Here is a 17,015-nt window from a genome sequence, read left to right as displayed (position 1 = left end):
ATATAAGATACTGTTTTAGTATGTTGATCTGGTCATTTTTTAAAAACAGCTGCTTAATATTTTTGTGGTAACCGTTACACTTGGATTCATGATTTTTTTTTATTAAAATAATTTGATTAAAATAATTAAAATAAAATTCTTTTAGAACCTTATAGATATTTGTATTGTCATTTTTTAATCAGCATCTCTCTCGAATACAACTAATTTCATTGAAGTGCTTTAAGCAGACAATAAACTTTTAAGTTTCAAGTAACGGTATACAGCACTGATTGCTAAATTAAAGGCAGCAAAATGCATATCTGTTACTTTTCCTGAGGAAAACTTGTCTGGCTCTCTGAAATTTCAGTAAATCATCACATAAATGAAATGCAGTAATTCAGCTTTTGCCCCTGGGGAACACACACCTGCCTAAAATGACTTCATGCTGATGAAAGACAAAATGAAGCCTGATTCTTTCTTTTAACAAGAAAAAAGCAGGTGAAAGAAGTTTCATTACCTTCAGTCCGGGAGGTCCGGATGGACCCGGAGGTCCAGAATCACCCTGTAAATAATGAAAGCAGATTACTGCTGTGATGCAACTTTCTCTATTTTCACTCTATTTCTTTTCTCTCTGACGAAGTCTTATGCAGTTCATTTTTATCGAGGGTCATTTATTCCGAGATGTCTGACAGCTTTGTGAGGTGAACAGAATTTTTTTTTTTTTATGTCTTAAATCAACAATGTGGATCAAAACCTTTAATCTAAGTTGTCCTAAATATTTTGTCTTTAGGGCAACTTTTTTAATCCACTTCAAATGTTGACTGTATACATGGGTTAATGTGCCTGTGTTTCTGTTGGAAAGATTGTAGATGTGTGTGTGTGTGTGTGTGTGTGTGTGTGTGTGTGTGTGTGTGTGTGTGTGTGTGTGTGTGTGTGTGTGTGTGTGTGTGTGTGTGTGCGTGCGTGCGTGCTAGAAAAATAAGGCACGTGTAGCTATAAAACAACACCAGTTTCCAGTCCCACCTGCAGCCACGGTTCAATTGACTCATTATTTTAATGTGTGGTTGTTTTTCTCACCACATTTCAGTGTTTTTAACCACAATCAGCAAATATAAATGCTAAAAGTTAGCGTAAACAACTTTCAGACTCTCCAGAGGACTAGACGTAAACACAATGCTTATTAAATGCAGTTTTTACACGCTCGTGCCCGGTAACTGTAAAACAAGAATGAAACAAACTGCATGCTCTTCTAGTAGTTTTAGGAATACACATGGAACGAATTATAGCAAGGTAACATTAATCAATAATATATCTGATGTTACCGAACTGATGAATACATTACCTTTGGTCCCTCTTTGCCTTTTCCTGGCAATCCAATTTCTCCTCTTAAACCAGGCTCACCAGTTGGACCAGGGGGTCCGGAGGGACCATCTTTACCAGCATCTCCCTGGTGGGATATAAATAAGCATTTTAGACTGGGCTGAATTGTGTTAATGGTGAATAATGAATTAGAGCGATAATGAATTTATAGATGCTTGGTGTAAAATAACACAACATATAAAATAATGAAAGTCAGAGTCACTATAAACAATAAAGAAGTTAGTTTATTTCATTAGTTAATTTTCTTACCTTCTCTCCTCTCTGTCCAGCAATACCAGGTGGGCCGATGCTACCCGGAATACCCTGAACAACAAACAATATGTCTTCAATTTTCCATTAATGTTTGCTTTTGTAAGTTATAATTACAAAATAAAACGATTACAAAAAATAGCATGCACCTGTATAAATTAAATATAAAAAAAAACTGTAATGGATCTTGTATTTTAGATGTCAGGAATTTTTCAAGAACATACCACATTGCCTGGCAGCCCCCGGGGCCCCTGAGGGCCCGTCAATCCGGGAGGACCCTAAAGAGAGTGAAAAGCGTGACAGCGAAAAGTTCTGAAAGCGATAAAAACATGTTTGATAAGAAGACAAACTCACTGGGTCTCCGTGTCTCCCTGTCTCTCCTTTGTCACCGGCGTCGCCCTTAGGGCCCTGTCCAAACAAACATCTCAATTTCTCTTAAAATCCCTGACTTTCTCACACATATGACCGGAATGTGAAGGTATGAGATTAACAATGATCATCGCATTCAGCAGATTGATGAAAGTAAGTAAGAATGAAAGTAAGTTAGATGGTTTACCGCAAGTCCCGGCAGTCCTCTGAATCCCTGCTCTCCGGGAAGTCCTCTTTGACCCTTAGAAATGAGAACATGAAGGTAATCAGATTATTTGAGTACAATGCCTACAAACACCTAAGTGTGTGTATATATATATATATATATATATATATATATATATATATATATATATATCCAAATTATTAAAGAAGTTATTAACCCTTCTTGTCATTCCAAAACAAAAGAATATAAGTTTTGTCCAAGGTCCAAATGAAATGAAACCAACATTTCAGTGTTTTACAGAAGAGAGTCACACGTTTAAAACGAGATTTTAACTAACACTTTGACACTAGTGTAATTTCCTTTCGCGATGTTTACGCTGCACTCCAGAAATGAAACTCCTGGCTCTCTTTGTAGATGTCGTCAAGGCAGTTTCTCTAGCAGAAAAGATTGCATTTGGCTGAACGAGTGAGAACTGCAGTAATTCAAGAGAGATTTCTCATTTCACACTAATAAATTCAGGTGAGAGCAGATACATCATCGTAACAAGCTTGTCTGTGTTTGTGTAAATGATGCATCGCTTGGTGTCTGGACTGCTTTAGTAGATGAGTGCATGATGGAGAGATCTTTTAATGTGTATAATATAACAGAAAACAACATAATGCCTAATTACATAATAAACCGTACAAAACAATGTAATACACATCGAGTAGCAGCTAAGAGTAGGAGGGCTGAAGATGGGCGGCCCATCTTCAATATAGAAGAAGTGATCTGATAAATGATTACACATTTTCAGTCACGTTACCTAATTAAAATTCAAATATTCCAAACTTTCACCTTGATATTTAGAAACCGATGTCCTGGGCAGATATGGCATTTTAGACATATTTGTTTTATTTTATCTTGTAGCATAATTAGTCAAGAGATCAAAAGCAGCGAGCAAGAAATCTGTCAAACCAAAATGTCAATGATTTAGCGTCGGTAAGTCATTATTATTTTTTAATAGCTACAGTAAATATGTGCATAACATTGCATGGCCACCTTCCTTCAGTGGCACTAATCTGATGCTCGGAATCTGCTTTTTTAACGGCTTGCTTCACCTGCTAATTTCTCCAGTAGCGTAATAAGGGGTTTTAATGTGAGCCAGCAGCGGTACGTAATATCAGCTGACAGGCTGCGATGCCCCTGACCTTCAGGTTTATTAATATCCCCTTGTGCAGCACCGAATCCTTTAATATCTATCGTCGGCTAACGCGCAAAACACTTGAAGTGGCTGTTCAGAGAAATGAAATGCACATATTCCTTTTCAGGTGGATTTGACTCTTCGAACTGACAGCAGACTTCATTGCATTTGCATTACTGATGCACTAGTGACACTGACATGACGCTATAAATGAAATCATTTTCACAGGCTTGTAATTCAAGCAAACCTGACTCTCCACTGCCCTCTTGTGATGGGTTGCGCGACCTGCAAGGGTTACTTTATTACATAAAAAAATATTAGAAACGATAAAAGCTCACCATCTCGCCTGGTTTTCCTTGATCTCCTTTCTCTCCCTTTTCTCCGGGCTTACCCTAAAGATGAGGTGAAAATACATCCACGTAAATCAGTTAATATTATGACGTATAGCTTCAAGAAAGACTTTAAGCAAAATCTGCATTCAGTGCATTCAAAAAATCTAAATTAAGACAAAACCGATGACCTACCGGTTCACCGGGTTCAGGAATCACATTGGCCACCTAAAGAAAATGAAAAAACATCGCTGTTATACCATACTGTAATGCTATGAATTAAAAGCCATATTTTTCAATAAGCAGAGCATCGGCTGAATCAATGCACGTTTAAAAACATACACACGACTCAATTATCTGATTTGTTACTCACATGAGATATCGGTTATTATTATTTGTTTGTATAATCGCATGTATTGTATATAGTATATGGCAATAATCAGCTGTACTCACATTGCCTGGGATCCCGGCTGGACCCCTGGGGCCGATCTCACCCTGTACGAACGAAAAACAGAAACAGAGAGAGGTTATATCCTCATACTGTCAGCATGTTAATTATCTCATTAACCACCTCATGCCCTCAGGAAACCATCGCTGACAGTTTAATCCCGAACGTGTGAAACCGCTTCTCTAAGCCTTCTTTACAGTATGATGCTGTAATGTTGATACTGCTAATGTCATTACACAGATAAAGCATTTAAACTAAATTAGTTTAAGAAAAAAATCTTTTTTTGAATGAACTTACACACTAACGATCAAAAGTAGTTATCAAGTTCTTGAAAGAAATCTAATCAAAATCCAATACACTGTCAAGTAGAAACACGGTTAAATATCCTTCAGAAATCATTCTGATATGCTTATTTGCTGCTGAGTAAACATTTATCATTATTATCAATGGTTGTGCTGCTTAATATTTTCGTGGAAAGATCCTTGGATCAAAAGAACGGCGCTTTTTTGAGATATCAATCTTTTTTTTAACATTATACTTTTTTTTTACTGACATGCATCCGTGTGTATGCGTGCGTTTCAATATATGTTAAAAATGTTCTTGTATTTGCACACATTTGTGCATTTCAATCATTTAAAGAGAAACCTTTATATTAAAGGCTTTTTTTGTAATCCGAAACAACAGTTTTATTAACTGTGTACAATCTTTAGACCAATAGTTCATGCTAAAATAATCACTATGTGCATCTTTGTCTTTCTTGCCTCTCACCTTGTCTCCTTTCTCTCCTTTCGAGCCAGTAGGTCCATCTTTTCCCCTCTCTCCCTATAAGAGCAATGGAGGAATAAACTCAAATACAGCTCAAACAAAAACTATGCAGAAACTGTAAGACTACAAATGACCCAAGTGAACAGATGATGCTTTGTGTTTTTTTTCTTTTATAGTGGCTCCTATTGATTCTGTTAATAAATAAAACATCTGATTTTGACATATAGTGCTGTCCATATAGTACTGTCTTACTTGGCCTCCTCTTTCTCCTTTGGGTCCTATTGTGCCGACCTCCCCAGGCAAACCGTGCTCTCCCTGAGACAGAACAAGACACAAAGAAAAAGACAGTTGTGTCACGTGTCTTTCCGTCAAGGCTCTGTCAAGGCTGATTTAAGTTTTACGTTCCGCACCCGTTCACCAGGAGGTCCTCGTGGTCCCGGAGGGCCTTCATCTCCCTGAAAGAGAGAAACTGGCATTGATGAAAAAAAAAGTTCTTCAAATCCAGATTTGAATTCACTGGCCCACACCACCCTTTACCTTCGGTCCTGGTTTACCAGGGAAGCCGTCCTGTCCGGGTTCTCCTGTTTGCCCCTAAATAGAAATACAAAAAATCATTCAAACCGACTGCAAACACACAGGAAAAGGTCGAAAACCAGATCTGGCCTTTAGATGGGTTTATAAATGATGAAGTTCTGTCTCCACAGAACAGAGTTCACAGTTCGCCCTCATTAAAACAGCTCTAACCTTCCCACCGTCGTTTCCAGGGAAACCATCCAATCCATCTTTTCCTGGCAGGCCCTGAAAAATAATTACCACCATTGTTTCAAGTTTTTGGCATTAAAATAAGCATTGAGTTAACAGGGCAACAGATTATTGATATGTGGACATATGTTTGAGCTCTCAGGGTAAAGTCTCACCGGTTTTCCTGGTTCTCCTGGTTTTCCTGAGAAGCCGATTTCACCAGGTAATCCCTGTGAGAACAAACAGACGGTTTTAACATCATCTGCTGCTATCGTGTGGCTCTGGATCTAGATTGCAACCACTGAAAATCTAATTAATTATTATGGTGAATGCAAACTTACTGGAGGTCCTGTTTGTCCAGTGCTGCCTGAAGGTCCAGGGGGCCCCTGAGGACCCTAAAAACACAAAAGAAAAAAAAACTGAAATGACATTCAGTCGTTTCTTTAATCAACGTATTCACATTTTTCATTTTTACAGAATTGTAACAATATAATTCTATTTTTGTATTATATGATCACTGCATGTAATTCTACGGATACTTGTGCATTTTGTTAATTGTTTAATATGACCAATGTTTATTCCTCTGGTAACCACTAGAGTTCACTATTACTCCAAGACATGTTTTTCATTCAGATAATAACGTTAAGAATTCCATATTGTCATAATACTATTTTTGCAAGGGATGCAAAGTTTTCATATGCATGCAATAAAAGACCTACTATTTGATCAAATATTTACTGTTGCATTCTGCCTTAAAATACAGTATACAGTACTTTCAGTAATATTCCAAACATAAAGACACACTTGACAGGAAAAATAAAGGGTGAAGAGCTTGACTCAGAATGTTCTGGTGGTTCTTACAGGTGGTCCTGGAAGCCCATCAACTCCTGGCAATCCTGCATCACCTTTTTTACCCTGGAGAAACAAAGACGATTTTCCATGAGTTAAGTTAAAGTGAAATCAAGCAGATAAGGAATAAGGAGATATTTTAGATTTAAAAAAAACAAACAAAACATAAATTTTTTATATAGAATTCTGTAATTAAAGAAATAATAAATAGTTCAAATAAACAAAGAAAATAAGAAATATAGAGTAAAATTATATTTTATTAAATACTATAAAAACTATGTATTTTTATCCTTTTTTACAACATTTCATCGTTTTTATTTATTTACATCAAATGATATCACTTAGTGCATTTAATGTCTATATATATATGTGTGTGTTGTGTATGTGTGTGTGTGTGTGTGTGTGTGTGTGTGTGTGTGTGTGTGTGTGTGTGTGTGTTTTGTGCAGAGTTAAATTGCATCCATCCATAAGAGGCACATAGCAAAGTTTACACTGCCCTCTGCTGGATAAACAGGGCATTAAACTTGGTATTCATTTTGTACTAGTCAATAGAAATTATAAATATGTACTGTAAGCAACAATATTTCACATCTTATAAGTGACCTTTTCTTTCCTGTGTTTATATATTCTTACAGAAACAGAATTATATGGGCCAAACACATAGAAGTGTTCGTATTTTTACATTATAAAAATTGCCAATAACCTATTCTTTTTATCATCACAGTCACAGACTTTTGCTACTTCATAAAGCATAGCTACGTTCAATCCATAGAACATTTGCATATACATAAGCTTAAAGCTTTCAGACGTGGACTAAATGCCACAAGAATACAATTTAGATTAGAGGTTTTAAGATGCGAAGAGCAACGGGGGTCAAAAATCTCTCCCTCGCACTTATGTCTGTTTAGGATATTCAGTCACTGATGTGGTGGAACCGCTGGCACATAAGATAGGAAAGGTAGTTTGAAGGAAATACAGTGATAAGAGCTTAAAATAGAAGTAAAAAAAAAAAAAAAAAAAAAAAAGAGCCTCTCACTCAGGGCTTCCCGCCGTTCTGTAGTTGTGCGCCATTCTACAGTCACTCAAGCACCTCCCGCAGCGTTTCTGAGCTGAGCATGAAATCTGTTAGATTCCCTCAGTGTTTCCCGCTGGGACGGAGAGAACTCGGGCTGCACTCAGAACACCTGCAGCCCCGCTGAGCTACAGCACCGAGATGCAGGGACTGCGCACCAAAAATGAAAATTCACATGTGCCAGGACAAAAAGTATTGTAAAAGTAGCCAGTATGACTCATGCATACAATGGCTATACGCGGCTTTAGCCGGACTGTTGGCTGGTTTTAGGCACTTTTCAGACTTTTTATCCAGCTAAGACTAGCTAGGCCAGGCTGTTCGAGCCAATGCCTTCGTTGGCCAAGTTCAGTGTGATTTAAGAGCGACTGCAGCATGTTTCTCACTGGTGTCAAATAATTGAATGTGTATTTTAATTTTAATTGTGAGGACATTTTATATAGTGTATTAGTGTATTTTAAATTATTTTTGTGCATTATTATTTTTTGTCTAAATAGTTCTCTTTATTTTTATTCGGTTTAGTGATTCTCTCGCTTCAACTTAACCTGTAAAGCCTGAAACATAATGATTAAGCTAAGAAGTGAAACGAAACCTTTCATTAAAGTTGTCCTAAAACCTAAAACCAAAACGCATTCTCATTTAAATAATTTTGTTGATCAACGCTGAATATTGAGCACTGTGTAAATAGCTGTTTTATATACATTTACATACAATTGTTAAAATGTAACGGTTTATAGACACTAATATTTACTTTTTGGGGGATTACATTCGATATATCATGGTTTTAGAGCATGTAGTAAAAATATGGAGCTTATACTTCAAGAGGAAAAATAATTTGAACATATTTCCAATTCATAGCAGCAGACTTATCCGAAGGCTATCTGCGGTCGTTTTCTGTATAGATAATAAACTTAAGAATTCAAGAAAGGGTTCATTGCAAAATATTACTAACAGTGTAAAAGTTGTGTACCACAACCCTAAGGGAAAAAAAAGTACAGACTATTATTAAGACGACATGACATGTAACAGATAAAAGTTGTTGTTCTTTAGCAAAGTTTTGATCATGTTGATCATTTTGAGGCCTCGGATCTTTGCATATGAAATGATACAGTAGTTACAGAGTTTCTCATTTTCCTTTAGAGTAGTTTGAGCTTTTCATTTAGTACTTATCCATATTTTATTTCAATTAACAAAACGGCTTGCTAAACAACGCAGAAAGTAGTAGGCCATTTTGATTTGGTGAATAATGACAGAATTAACTAACTTTATTTCCTGTTTGTTTGATTGTTCCTTTTCAGAGCCGTTATTCAAATGCCATTACATTATTTTTGGCAAGAAACAATGTTTTTCCAAGTATCCCGAGAACATTTAATGATGCTGTCATCTCATCAGTTGGAGGGCATCTGAGAGAGTCAGGCCGTTTGAACATCTCCTATCTCTCCTCCTAATGAGCTCCTCACTTTAATCTGACCCCACAGAGCACTCAAAAACACTTTCCAGTCAGTCTCTATGGTTACCACAGAACAGGTTCTAGAATGTCTCACGTCTCCATTAAAAGCACCCGAGATGGTTAGTTACGATAAAATACAAATGTCCTACCCTTTGTCCGTTCTCACCCGGCTCACCGGGCACACCTGGAGGTCCTGGTGGGCCCTGAAGAAAAAAAGAGCATAAACAATAAGCTAATTAAAAACGATGAGGAAATATGATGCTTCTTATTTTCATAAACAGACCAAGAATGGGATTGTATACGGGCATCCACGTAACTGCTTACACACTGACACAAACACAGAATTTCACTCAATACATCATAATAAAATGCAATAATGCCGTTTTCTTAAATTGAGTGCATTTTAAAATAATCACAGAGTCTGCAACCAGACGGGAAGAGTAAATCAGGCGATCTGATTTAATTAGAATAATAATAAAACTTGTTTGAAAGAGCATTCAGTGACAAAATGTATCTTACGGGAGGTCCAGGGGGGCCGTCTGCTCCCGAGGGCCCTCGTTCCCCAGGGACGCCCTAAAAAACACAAACACGCGGTGACGAGAATGCTCTACGAAAGGCAGCTTTAAGACTCATCTTCAACGGGTTGCACACTTACGGTCTCCCCCTTGAGTCCTGCCAGCTGAACCTGAGGAACAACAACAAGCCGTGAGCAACTCAATACTGCAATATTTTACAACATGATTCACTGGATTAATGAATCAAACGTCTCACCGCATCGCCGGGTAAACCAGCAGGTCCTTGTTCGCCCTATCAGCAAACACAGTTTTTATTAAACGGCGGCCGGCGCGATTAAAATGCCACAGAGATTTGATAATCGGTACTGTGAGTCACAATATCTTAAAGCGTGGTATTTGTCATGTCCTTCGGGAATGAGTTCCTGAAAGTGTTAGACATAAAATGACACGGGATAGTTGAATTTTTTGAATGGGCGTCTTAATAGGCTGAGAAATACAGATACGAGATACATAAACTATAATTTTCCAAGAAAGATACATGTGTTTTGAGGGTTTTATGGTTTTATAGTTAAATATATCTGGCTAAACTATCTAAGTGTGTTTGGAACAAACTGAGTGTGAATAAAAGACTTGCCCAGATCTTTCAAAGCCGATAAAACAAGCATCAATTTTGTCTTACTATACCTTTTCTCCTTTTACTCCATTTGCACCAGGAGAACCAATTAGCCCCCTAGGACCCTGGTTTTAAAGAAAATGTAAGAAAAAGCAGTCATTTAGTTAAAACGTGTAAAAAAATGACAAGTAAGCTTACATTAGTATCTTCTACATCCTGTGTGAATGCATGCAGCATAAAAACTGTACAAATTATATACAATATAAATGCTCTGAGTACTTACATCTTTTCCTGGAAAACCTGGTTTCCCTGGAAACCCATCTAAACCTGGTTCACCCTAAACAACATTTGAAAACGAGGCATTATCGAAAGGAAGACTGTCTTCATAAAAAGCGACAGTAGAGACATTTATGATATAATAAAAGATTTCCATCTTGAACTTTCTGTTAATCATCAGTTTACACAGAAATATTAAGAATACGAATAACAAGAAATGTTTCTTCTGCGGCAGTTAGTGTGTTAGAATGATCATGCTGTATGTAATGATGCTGAAAATTCAGCTTTGCATCACAGGAATAAATAATAACAAATATTTGACTTTATTTTTGATCAAATTACTACTTTCTTACAAAAAAAAAAAAATACACAATCTTTTTTTCTATTCCCTGATTTTTAATTTTATATCCCATAATAAGCATGCAGGATGGATGAAATAACATCTTTATTTGCTCCTTATGCTCTTGTCTTTATAACTCCTTTAATTTGAAATGATGCACGTTTCACTAGACAGGTGTTTTATCTTTAATAAAGAAAACAGCAGGAGAAAAGGGAATGGGAATGTGACCGACAAAAACATATGCAATATACACTACGCAGAGTCTGCTGTTTCAGGTCAGAAATTCAGGAAGTACGCGTCCAGATGGTGAATGCGTCTGTATGATGTATTTATTTTTAATTCAAGGCCATTCGAGTTCAACTGAAAAACCATTCTCACAAAAGCATAATCAGATATTTCCTGTTTCAATGAACCAAGCACCGGTTCTAAAAAATATATCCATTTGCACTGAATTGGCATAGCTTAATAAATTGTCCTGAAACATTACTCGTTTGAGCATCCCAACCAGCCAAATAAAGTAAAAAACGACTCAACCAATAGCATGATTTGTGGGCAGGGCTATGTTTTTGCCAACCACTGATAAGACGGGGGGGCGATGTCTGAAAACCTGTCTGCGAACAATCATTATTATGCAGTTCCATTTTGTCTTCTTCCATCTTTAACTTCTAAGTTGGATTCAAGAAAGTTAAATTTGGCTTCAAAGCTCTCGGAATGCGTGCGGGGGCGGACCGTCAGACAGACCGAAGAATGACGGCAATGCTTTACCGTGTGAAACTGCACAACGCCCCCACATAACAGGATATATGGAGTCTGCATCAGCACTGTGACATCTGTTTGAGTTATTAGTCTGCTCTGTAGAAATATTCCCTCTGTAACATTTGGATCTGACAGGTATGTACAGTACTTTGTGACAATGACTAGTCTGGGCTCCATCCAAGGTATTCCGAAGCATCAAAACTAAAACAGGGGCGCTGACGAGGGAAGACAAGCGGGAACATTGACCCAGGCCTTGTAATGGGTGGGAGGGGGTCTGCAATGACAGGCTAAACTGGATTTTATAAAGACGATGCAAATGCAAAACCTTTGCAGTGTGATTTTAGAAATTCAGGCATTAATTTGGACATTGATATTTGTAGCACAAATGATGCAGGGCATGCCAATGTTTAACGCTTAAGATTAATACTAAGCCTAATATTTGTGGTAGTATCTGTTATGATTGACAGGTGCCTGTCATCCTTTACCCGTTCTCCAGAAGCTCCTTTGTCTCCTTTCCCTCCAGTAACACCCTGATGAAAAACGCAATACGCTCAATATCTTACAAACGTCACAGAGAAGACAAAATTGTGGATGCTAAATCCTGATTTCAATTTGTTTCTGAAAACACAACATTTATGTAAAATGTATAAAATAAAAAGTTTACTAGGAGGAAAAAAAGGTTGCAATTGTGAGCTATAAGGATGCTTTAATGATTAAACAAGTGAAACTGTGAAATATAAAGTACCAATTAGTGATGAACTACTTATGTAGTTTTCTATTGCAATACTCTGAGGTGGAAACAGGCTTTCTATAATCATCAGTACATGGTTTAAATGCACAAATCATACATACGGACACCCCATGAGGACCCGGTGCTCCGGGTGGACCAGCATCACCTTGGATACCCTGAATAAAAACAGGTAAAAAAAACATGTTAAAAACTACTAAACACATACGGCACAGCTCAGAAATTAACATCATCAAAAAGTGATACAAAAAAGAGAAAATAATGGAAGGAAATTGCTGCCAGTGGAATGTTTGCTGTATCCTTTACAGGTGCATTTCATTTTAAAGGAGCCATCATATACTTTTTTAGCACTGATCATCATAAAATCATTTAATATTAAGCTACATCACAACTTAAATCATTTTTTAGGATGACAACTGAATATTTAGACTAAAACATGACTAAACAATTCTCCTGAGATTAATTATGGGAGGCAAATATCAATTAGAACGATGTTTCTGACACTAGTCTAATCAAGCATATCTTTAGTCTTCTGTCTAAAGGAGGTCTCACCTTTGGTCCGAGAGGCCCAGGTAACCCAGCTTCACCTGCAACTCCTTGTTGACCCTGTCCATCAATATGCCAATGTCAGTATCAGAATACACCTTCAACCACATACGAACACAATTTCTGTCACTCACTCTCTCTCCTTTATCGCCTTTTTTCCCAGCCAGACCAGGTAAACCGTCTGATCCCTAAGAAAAGTTTATAAAGCTTATAAACGATACATATATGGAGTCAAGAATTTCAGCATCTCAGGGTGAATTCGGAAGGATCGCGTCGCACTGAGGACTGCGGTAATGGTGTCATTTCAAAATGTTATTACTGTTTTTATTTTTACTCTTAGATTCCCTAAACCCTTAAACGCTAGTGCAAGGTAACTACAAATGCCATTTGATGCTGCTTGCGTGTGAACAAGCGTGTCTTACTTTATCTCCTCTTTCTCCTCTGGCTCCAGGTTCCCCGCTCTCGCCGCTGTCCCCCTGTGGAGAGAGACGGCACTTCAGCGCGGTTTTAAAACATGACGTCGCGACATGGCCACAAGCGGCCCCCGAAAAGTATCCAAAAGCGGCCAAATGTGTTCCTGTGAAAAATCTGACCGTATTCATCAAACCAGCCGCCTCGCTGTTTTTGCTTGAAATGATCGCCAGGCATCACCACGAAGAACCCCCATACTACAAAGGCGTATAGAAATGCTTGTGAGATCATAAAAAGTCAAAAAGAGGCCAACATTACAGTTAGTAGGCTATATTTTTCTTCTGGTCAATACTAACGCTAAACACTACTAAGAAACCCTAAAGAAATCTCTGCCATTATATCTTGCCTTTCAGACATCTCGCGCACTCCAGGGAATCTCCTGGAATTCTGAGAGCTGAACGGTGAAGGAGAAAAGCATGCAGCAGCGGGCAGCCTGATAGCCTGTAATTACTCTCAAACTTCTTCGCACTTTGATGAAGTCAACGCGAAACTGAAAAAATACCATTAAGAAAACGTAACGCAACAAAATAAATCGATAATCTTGAGAGCTGCCAACCCAGACAGCATATGCACTACAGCGGGCTGCGTCGATTACTTAAAGAAGCTTTAAAATAGTTTCAGTAAACTCTGTATGTTGTAATAATACTTTACGATATGTGGTAACTTCTTTTTGCACGGGCAACGTGGCTCGGCTTTTCGAAAGCACCAAAGCTTCAACGCAGACATTTGACTGTGAAAGGATTGACAAAAACGACCACACAACAGGGTTTAATAGAGACAGACAGAGCAACACCTCAAACACAAACATGCGTTTGCGGCATCATGCATTTTAACTAGCCAACTCCTCAATATCCTGCTAGCTAACTTTATACTGTAACACATGGATAATGTGTGAAAACATACACATGCATTTACATTTACAAAATAAACACATATATGCACAGATGCATGGACACTCATGCGAATCATATAACATACAAGCGATTGAAAATCATGCACAAGAAGAAAAAAAAAAAAAAAAAAAAAATATATATATATATATATATATATATATATATATATATATATATATATATATATATATATATATATATATATATATATATATATATATTGTTAAGTTTAGAGGATTATTTTGACTAATTTATTGTCTGCCTTATGAAAAAATTATTATTAGCATTTTTTGGCCTTTAAATCAAGATAAAATTATTTAAAAAGAAAAATATTTACGTATTGAGAAACTACAACAGAATTTGGAGGGGGTTTTTATTTTTAATTTTCCGTTGTATTTATTTTATTATATTTTATTTTAAATTTTCTCTTAGGTATCAGAGATTTCTTGTTAGTTGTAAGCATAAACGCACTTCAGTTAGATTTTTCTTTTTTAAAAAAAAAATAGCTTTTCAAGTAAACATTTTTATTTAGGACTGTTTTTAAAAGCAAGAAAAAACTGCTGTAGAATATAATTGTCTGCAGAGCATAAAAGGCATTGTAAAAAAAAAAAATATATATATATATATATATATATATATATATATATATATATATATATATGAAGAGGTTTAATCTTGCAAAGAGACTGATCATTTTACATGATGAATGATTTAAACTGTAGTTAAATTTCAGTTTTTAAATTTCAAAAAAATAAAAAAAAAAATATAAAATATATATATATATATATATATATATATATATATATATATATATATATATTAAATGTTAAGTGTTTCAAAGATGAACTGCAGACTTATGGGTCTGAAATGACATCAAACTAAGACACAAATGATGAGACTTTAAATTATGGGTTTGTTCAAAACTTAAAAATATTATCCACCCAAAAATGAAAATGTTGTCAACGTTTAAGTTTATTTCACAAAAGAAGATATTCAGAAGAATGCTGGCGACCAAACAGTTGTCGGTAGCCACTGACCTTTTTTCAAAAGTCAAAAGGCGTATAGGTTAGTTTTACGTTGCAGTACTTAACGTAGCTTCATCATTTTTTAAAAATCCCAGACTGTGTTCATCTGAAAGAAGAAAGTCAAACACTCCTAGGATGGCTTTGGGTTGATTCAAATATGGGGTCATTTTCATTTTTAGGTGAACCGTTCCTTTAAACCTGCTCAAGCACAGCATTTACTGTTTTTAGGTCAACAAATTCCACTGACCAATCCAGCATGCCACTTTTTTCTAGCTGTGGGTGTTATCTGGCATCTAAATAGCGGCCGAGCGCAGCGGAAACCTCAAAGCACGACTCCTTTGGAGAAGTATTAACAGATTGTGAATCACCATATTCACCTGAACAATTACTGATACTACAATAAGTAAATGTTTAAATAATAGCACTTCTATTCTATTCCCAACACCGCAGTCATCTAATTCTCCTCCTGTATGAATGTCTGACTGATAGAGGTTAATTCTATCATTCTGAGGTAATTGCGCCCTGGAGTCTGCTGAGCAGCGGAGGATGTCTGTTTTGAGCGCTGCGAGTGGGCGTTCGGGCTCTTGTTTTGCATATCCTGTGAGGTTGGAAGACCCATAATTCTGCATTTCAAAATAAGGTATTTTTATTGTTTTCTATCCTCAAAAGAGAGGCGGTTTGCGCAATTTGTCTTTTCTGCTGTGTTCTTTTGGATTCATGTTTTTGATGAATCGGCTTCTGGCTCGCACGAGACGATAGAAACACACACACACACACACACACACACTGACGTGCAATTATACATTCATTTTTTTGTCTGTCTTGAGGAGTTTGGCTGTTAAATTCATGACCTTACCTTCTCTCCTCTATCACCTTTGATAGAGATAGCCTGCAAATAATCAATCAACAGCGATCAATTACTCTCCAGGCCCAGAAAGACAGAAACAGATGGAAGCAGAGAAGTATCATATGAAAATAATATACAGTAATGCTGTTTTATGTTTAACGGTCAGCAAAGCTATATTAAACTTTATAAGTGATAATATGGATGTCGTACACGCTCTCCTTTCTGCCCTTTGGGTCCTGGTGGTCCTTCTGCCCCTTTAAGACCAGGATCACCCTACAGACGCAGAGTTTACGCAAAAAGCCAATGAAGGATCCACTGAAAATGCATCCAGAGATGTGCAAAAGCATAATAAAGTACTCAAACGTCATTTGACCTTTTCACCCTTGGGCCCCGCGACACCCGGTAGACCTGTCTCTCCCTGTAGGATGTAAAGATTGAGAGAGATTGCAGAAGAGAGAGAGACGAGGGGATACATTTTGAAAGAAAGAGGTCAGAAATAGGAGAGTGCAAAGAACGAATGCATTACAAAATGAAACTGAATGCATTGCAAAAGAAAGTTCAGATCAAAAAATGTATATCCGGCCTTTTATCTTTAAATAAACGTTATCGTTTAAATAATAATAATAATAATAATAATAATAATAATAATAGTTAAAATCAATCAAAAGCATTTGAGACATGCTGTTCATTAATACAGAAAATAATTTTAAACAAAAACAAACCAATATATTAAATGTCTACAATGTGCTTGAGGGTTTAAACATAATGCAGCCTATTTTATAAGAATTATACGCTCTTATAATTTATACTTAATAAAGGCTTACATTAATTCTGCACAAACTATGTTATTTAAGCTGCTGAAATAATAGGTTGTGATTTTATTATTTACTATTTTTTAGTATTATTATTCTTTATATGTATTATCACTAAAACGATTATCAATTGTTTTTTATATTTATCATCACTAGTCTAAAGTTAAAATATTTATTTGTTTATTTGCGGATATAACAT

General features: G+C 36.5%; 1 protein-coding gene across 1 annotated transcript in view; it reads right to left on the bottom strand.

The window, feature by feature from the left end:
- col22a1 (collagen, type XXII, alpha 1) overlaps positions 1-17,015 on the bottom strand; it is a 44,961-nt gene that overhangs the window by 7,816 nt on the left and 20,130 nt on the right. The window contains exons 10-40 of the mRNA XM_043217225.1: positions 16,378-16,422; positions 16,215-16,277; positions 16,014-16,046; positions 13,191-13,244; positions 12,903-12,956; positions 12,775-12,828; positions 12,327-12,380; positions 11,960-12,004; positions 10,386-10,439; positions 10,174-10,227; positions 9,746-9,781; positions 9,630-9,659; positions 9,494-9,547; positions 9,124-9,177; positions 6,468-6,521; positions 5,948-6,001; positions 5,783-5,836; positions 5,610-5,663; positions 5,403-5,456; positions 5,276-5,320; positions 5,118-5,180; positions 4,869-4,922; positions 4,106-4,147; positions 3,848-3,880; positions 3,662-3,715; positions 2,165-2,218; positions 1,963-2,016; positions 1,833-1,886; positions 1,609-1,662; positions 1,322-1,426; positions 497-541 (exon numbers count right to left, since the gene is read on the bottom strand). Of these exons, the coding sequence (XP_043073160.1) occupies positions 497-541; positions 1,322-1,426; positions 1,609-1,662; positions 1,833-1,886; positions 1,963-2,016; positions 2,165-2,218; positions 3,662-3,715; positions 3,848-3,880; positions 4,106-4,147; positions 4,869-4,922; positions 5,118-5,180; positions 5,276-5,320; positions 5,403-5,456; positions 5,610-5,663; positions 5,783-5,836; positions 5,948-6,001; positions 6,468-6,521; positions 9,124-9,177; positions 9,494-9,547; positions 9,630-9,659; positions 9,746-9,781; positions 10,174-10,227; positions 10,386-10,439; positions 11,960-12,004; positions 12,327-12,380; positions 12,775-12,828; positions 12,903-12,956; positions 13,191-13,244; positions 16,014-16,046; positions 16,215-16,277; positions 16,378-16,422 (1,611 nt within the window). The remainder of the gene's footprint in view (positions 1-496; positions 542-1,321; positions 1,427-1,608; positions 1,663-1,832; positions 1,887-1,962; positions 2,017-2,164; positions 2,219-3,661; positions 3,716-3,847; positions 3,881-4,105; positions 4,148-4,868; positions 4,923-5,117; positions 5,181-5,275; positions 5,321-5,402; positions 5,457-5,609; positions 5,664-5,782; positions 5,837-5,947; positions 6,002-6,467; positions 6,522-9,123; positions 9,178-9,493; positions 9,548-9,629; positions 9,660-9,745; positions 9,782-10,173; positions 10,228-10,385; positions 10,440-11,959; positions 12,005-12,326; positions 12,381-12,774; positions 12,829-12,902; positions 12,957-13,190; positions 13,245-16,013; positions 16,047-16,214; positions 16,278-16,377; positions 16,423-17,015) is intronic.

This window comes from Puntigrus tetrazona, chromosome 19, assembly GCF_018831695.1.
Source record: "Puntigrus tetrazona isolate hp1 chromosome 19, ASM1883169v1, whole genome shotgun sequence".
Lineage (NCBI taxonomy): Eukaryota > Metazoa > Chordata > Actinopteri > Cypriniformes > Cyprinidae > Puntigrus > Puntigrus tetrazona.
Note: the sequence above shows the minus strand (reverse complement) of the source record. Positions and strands in the feature narration are given on the sequence as shown.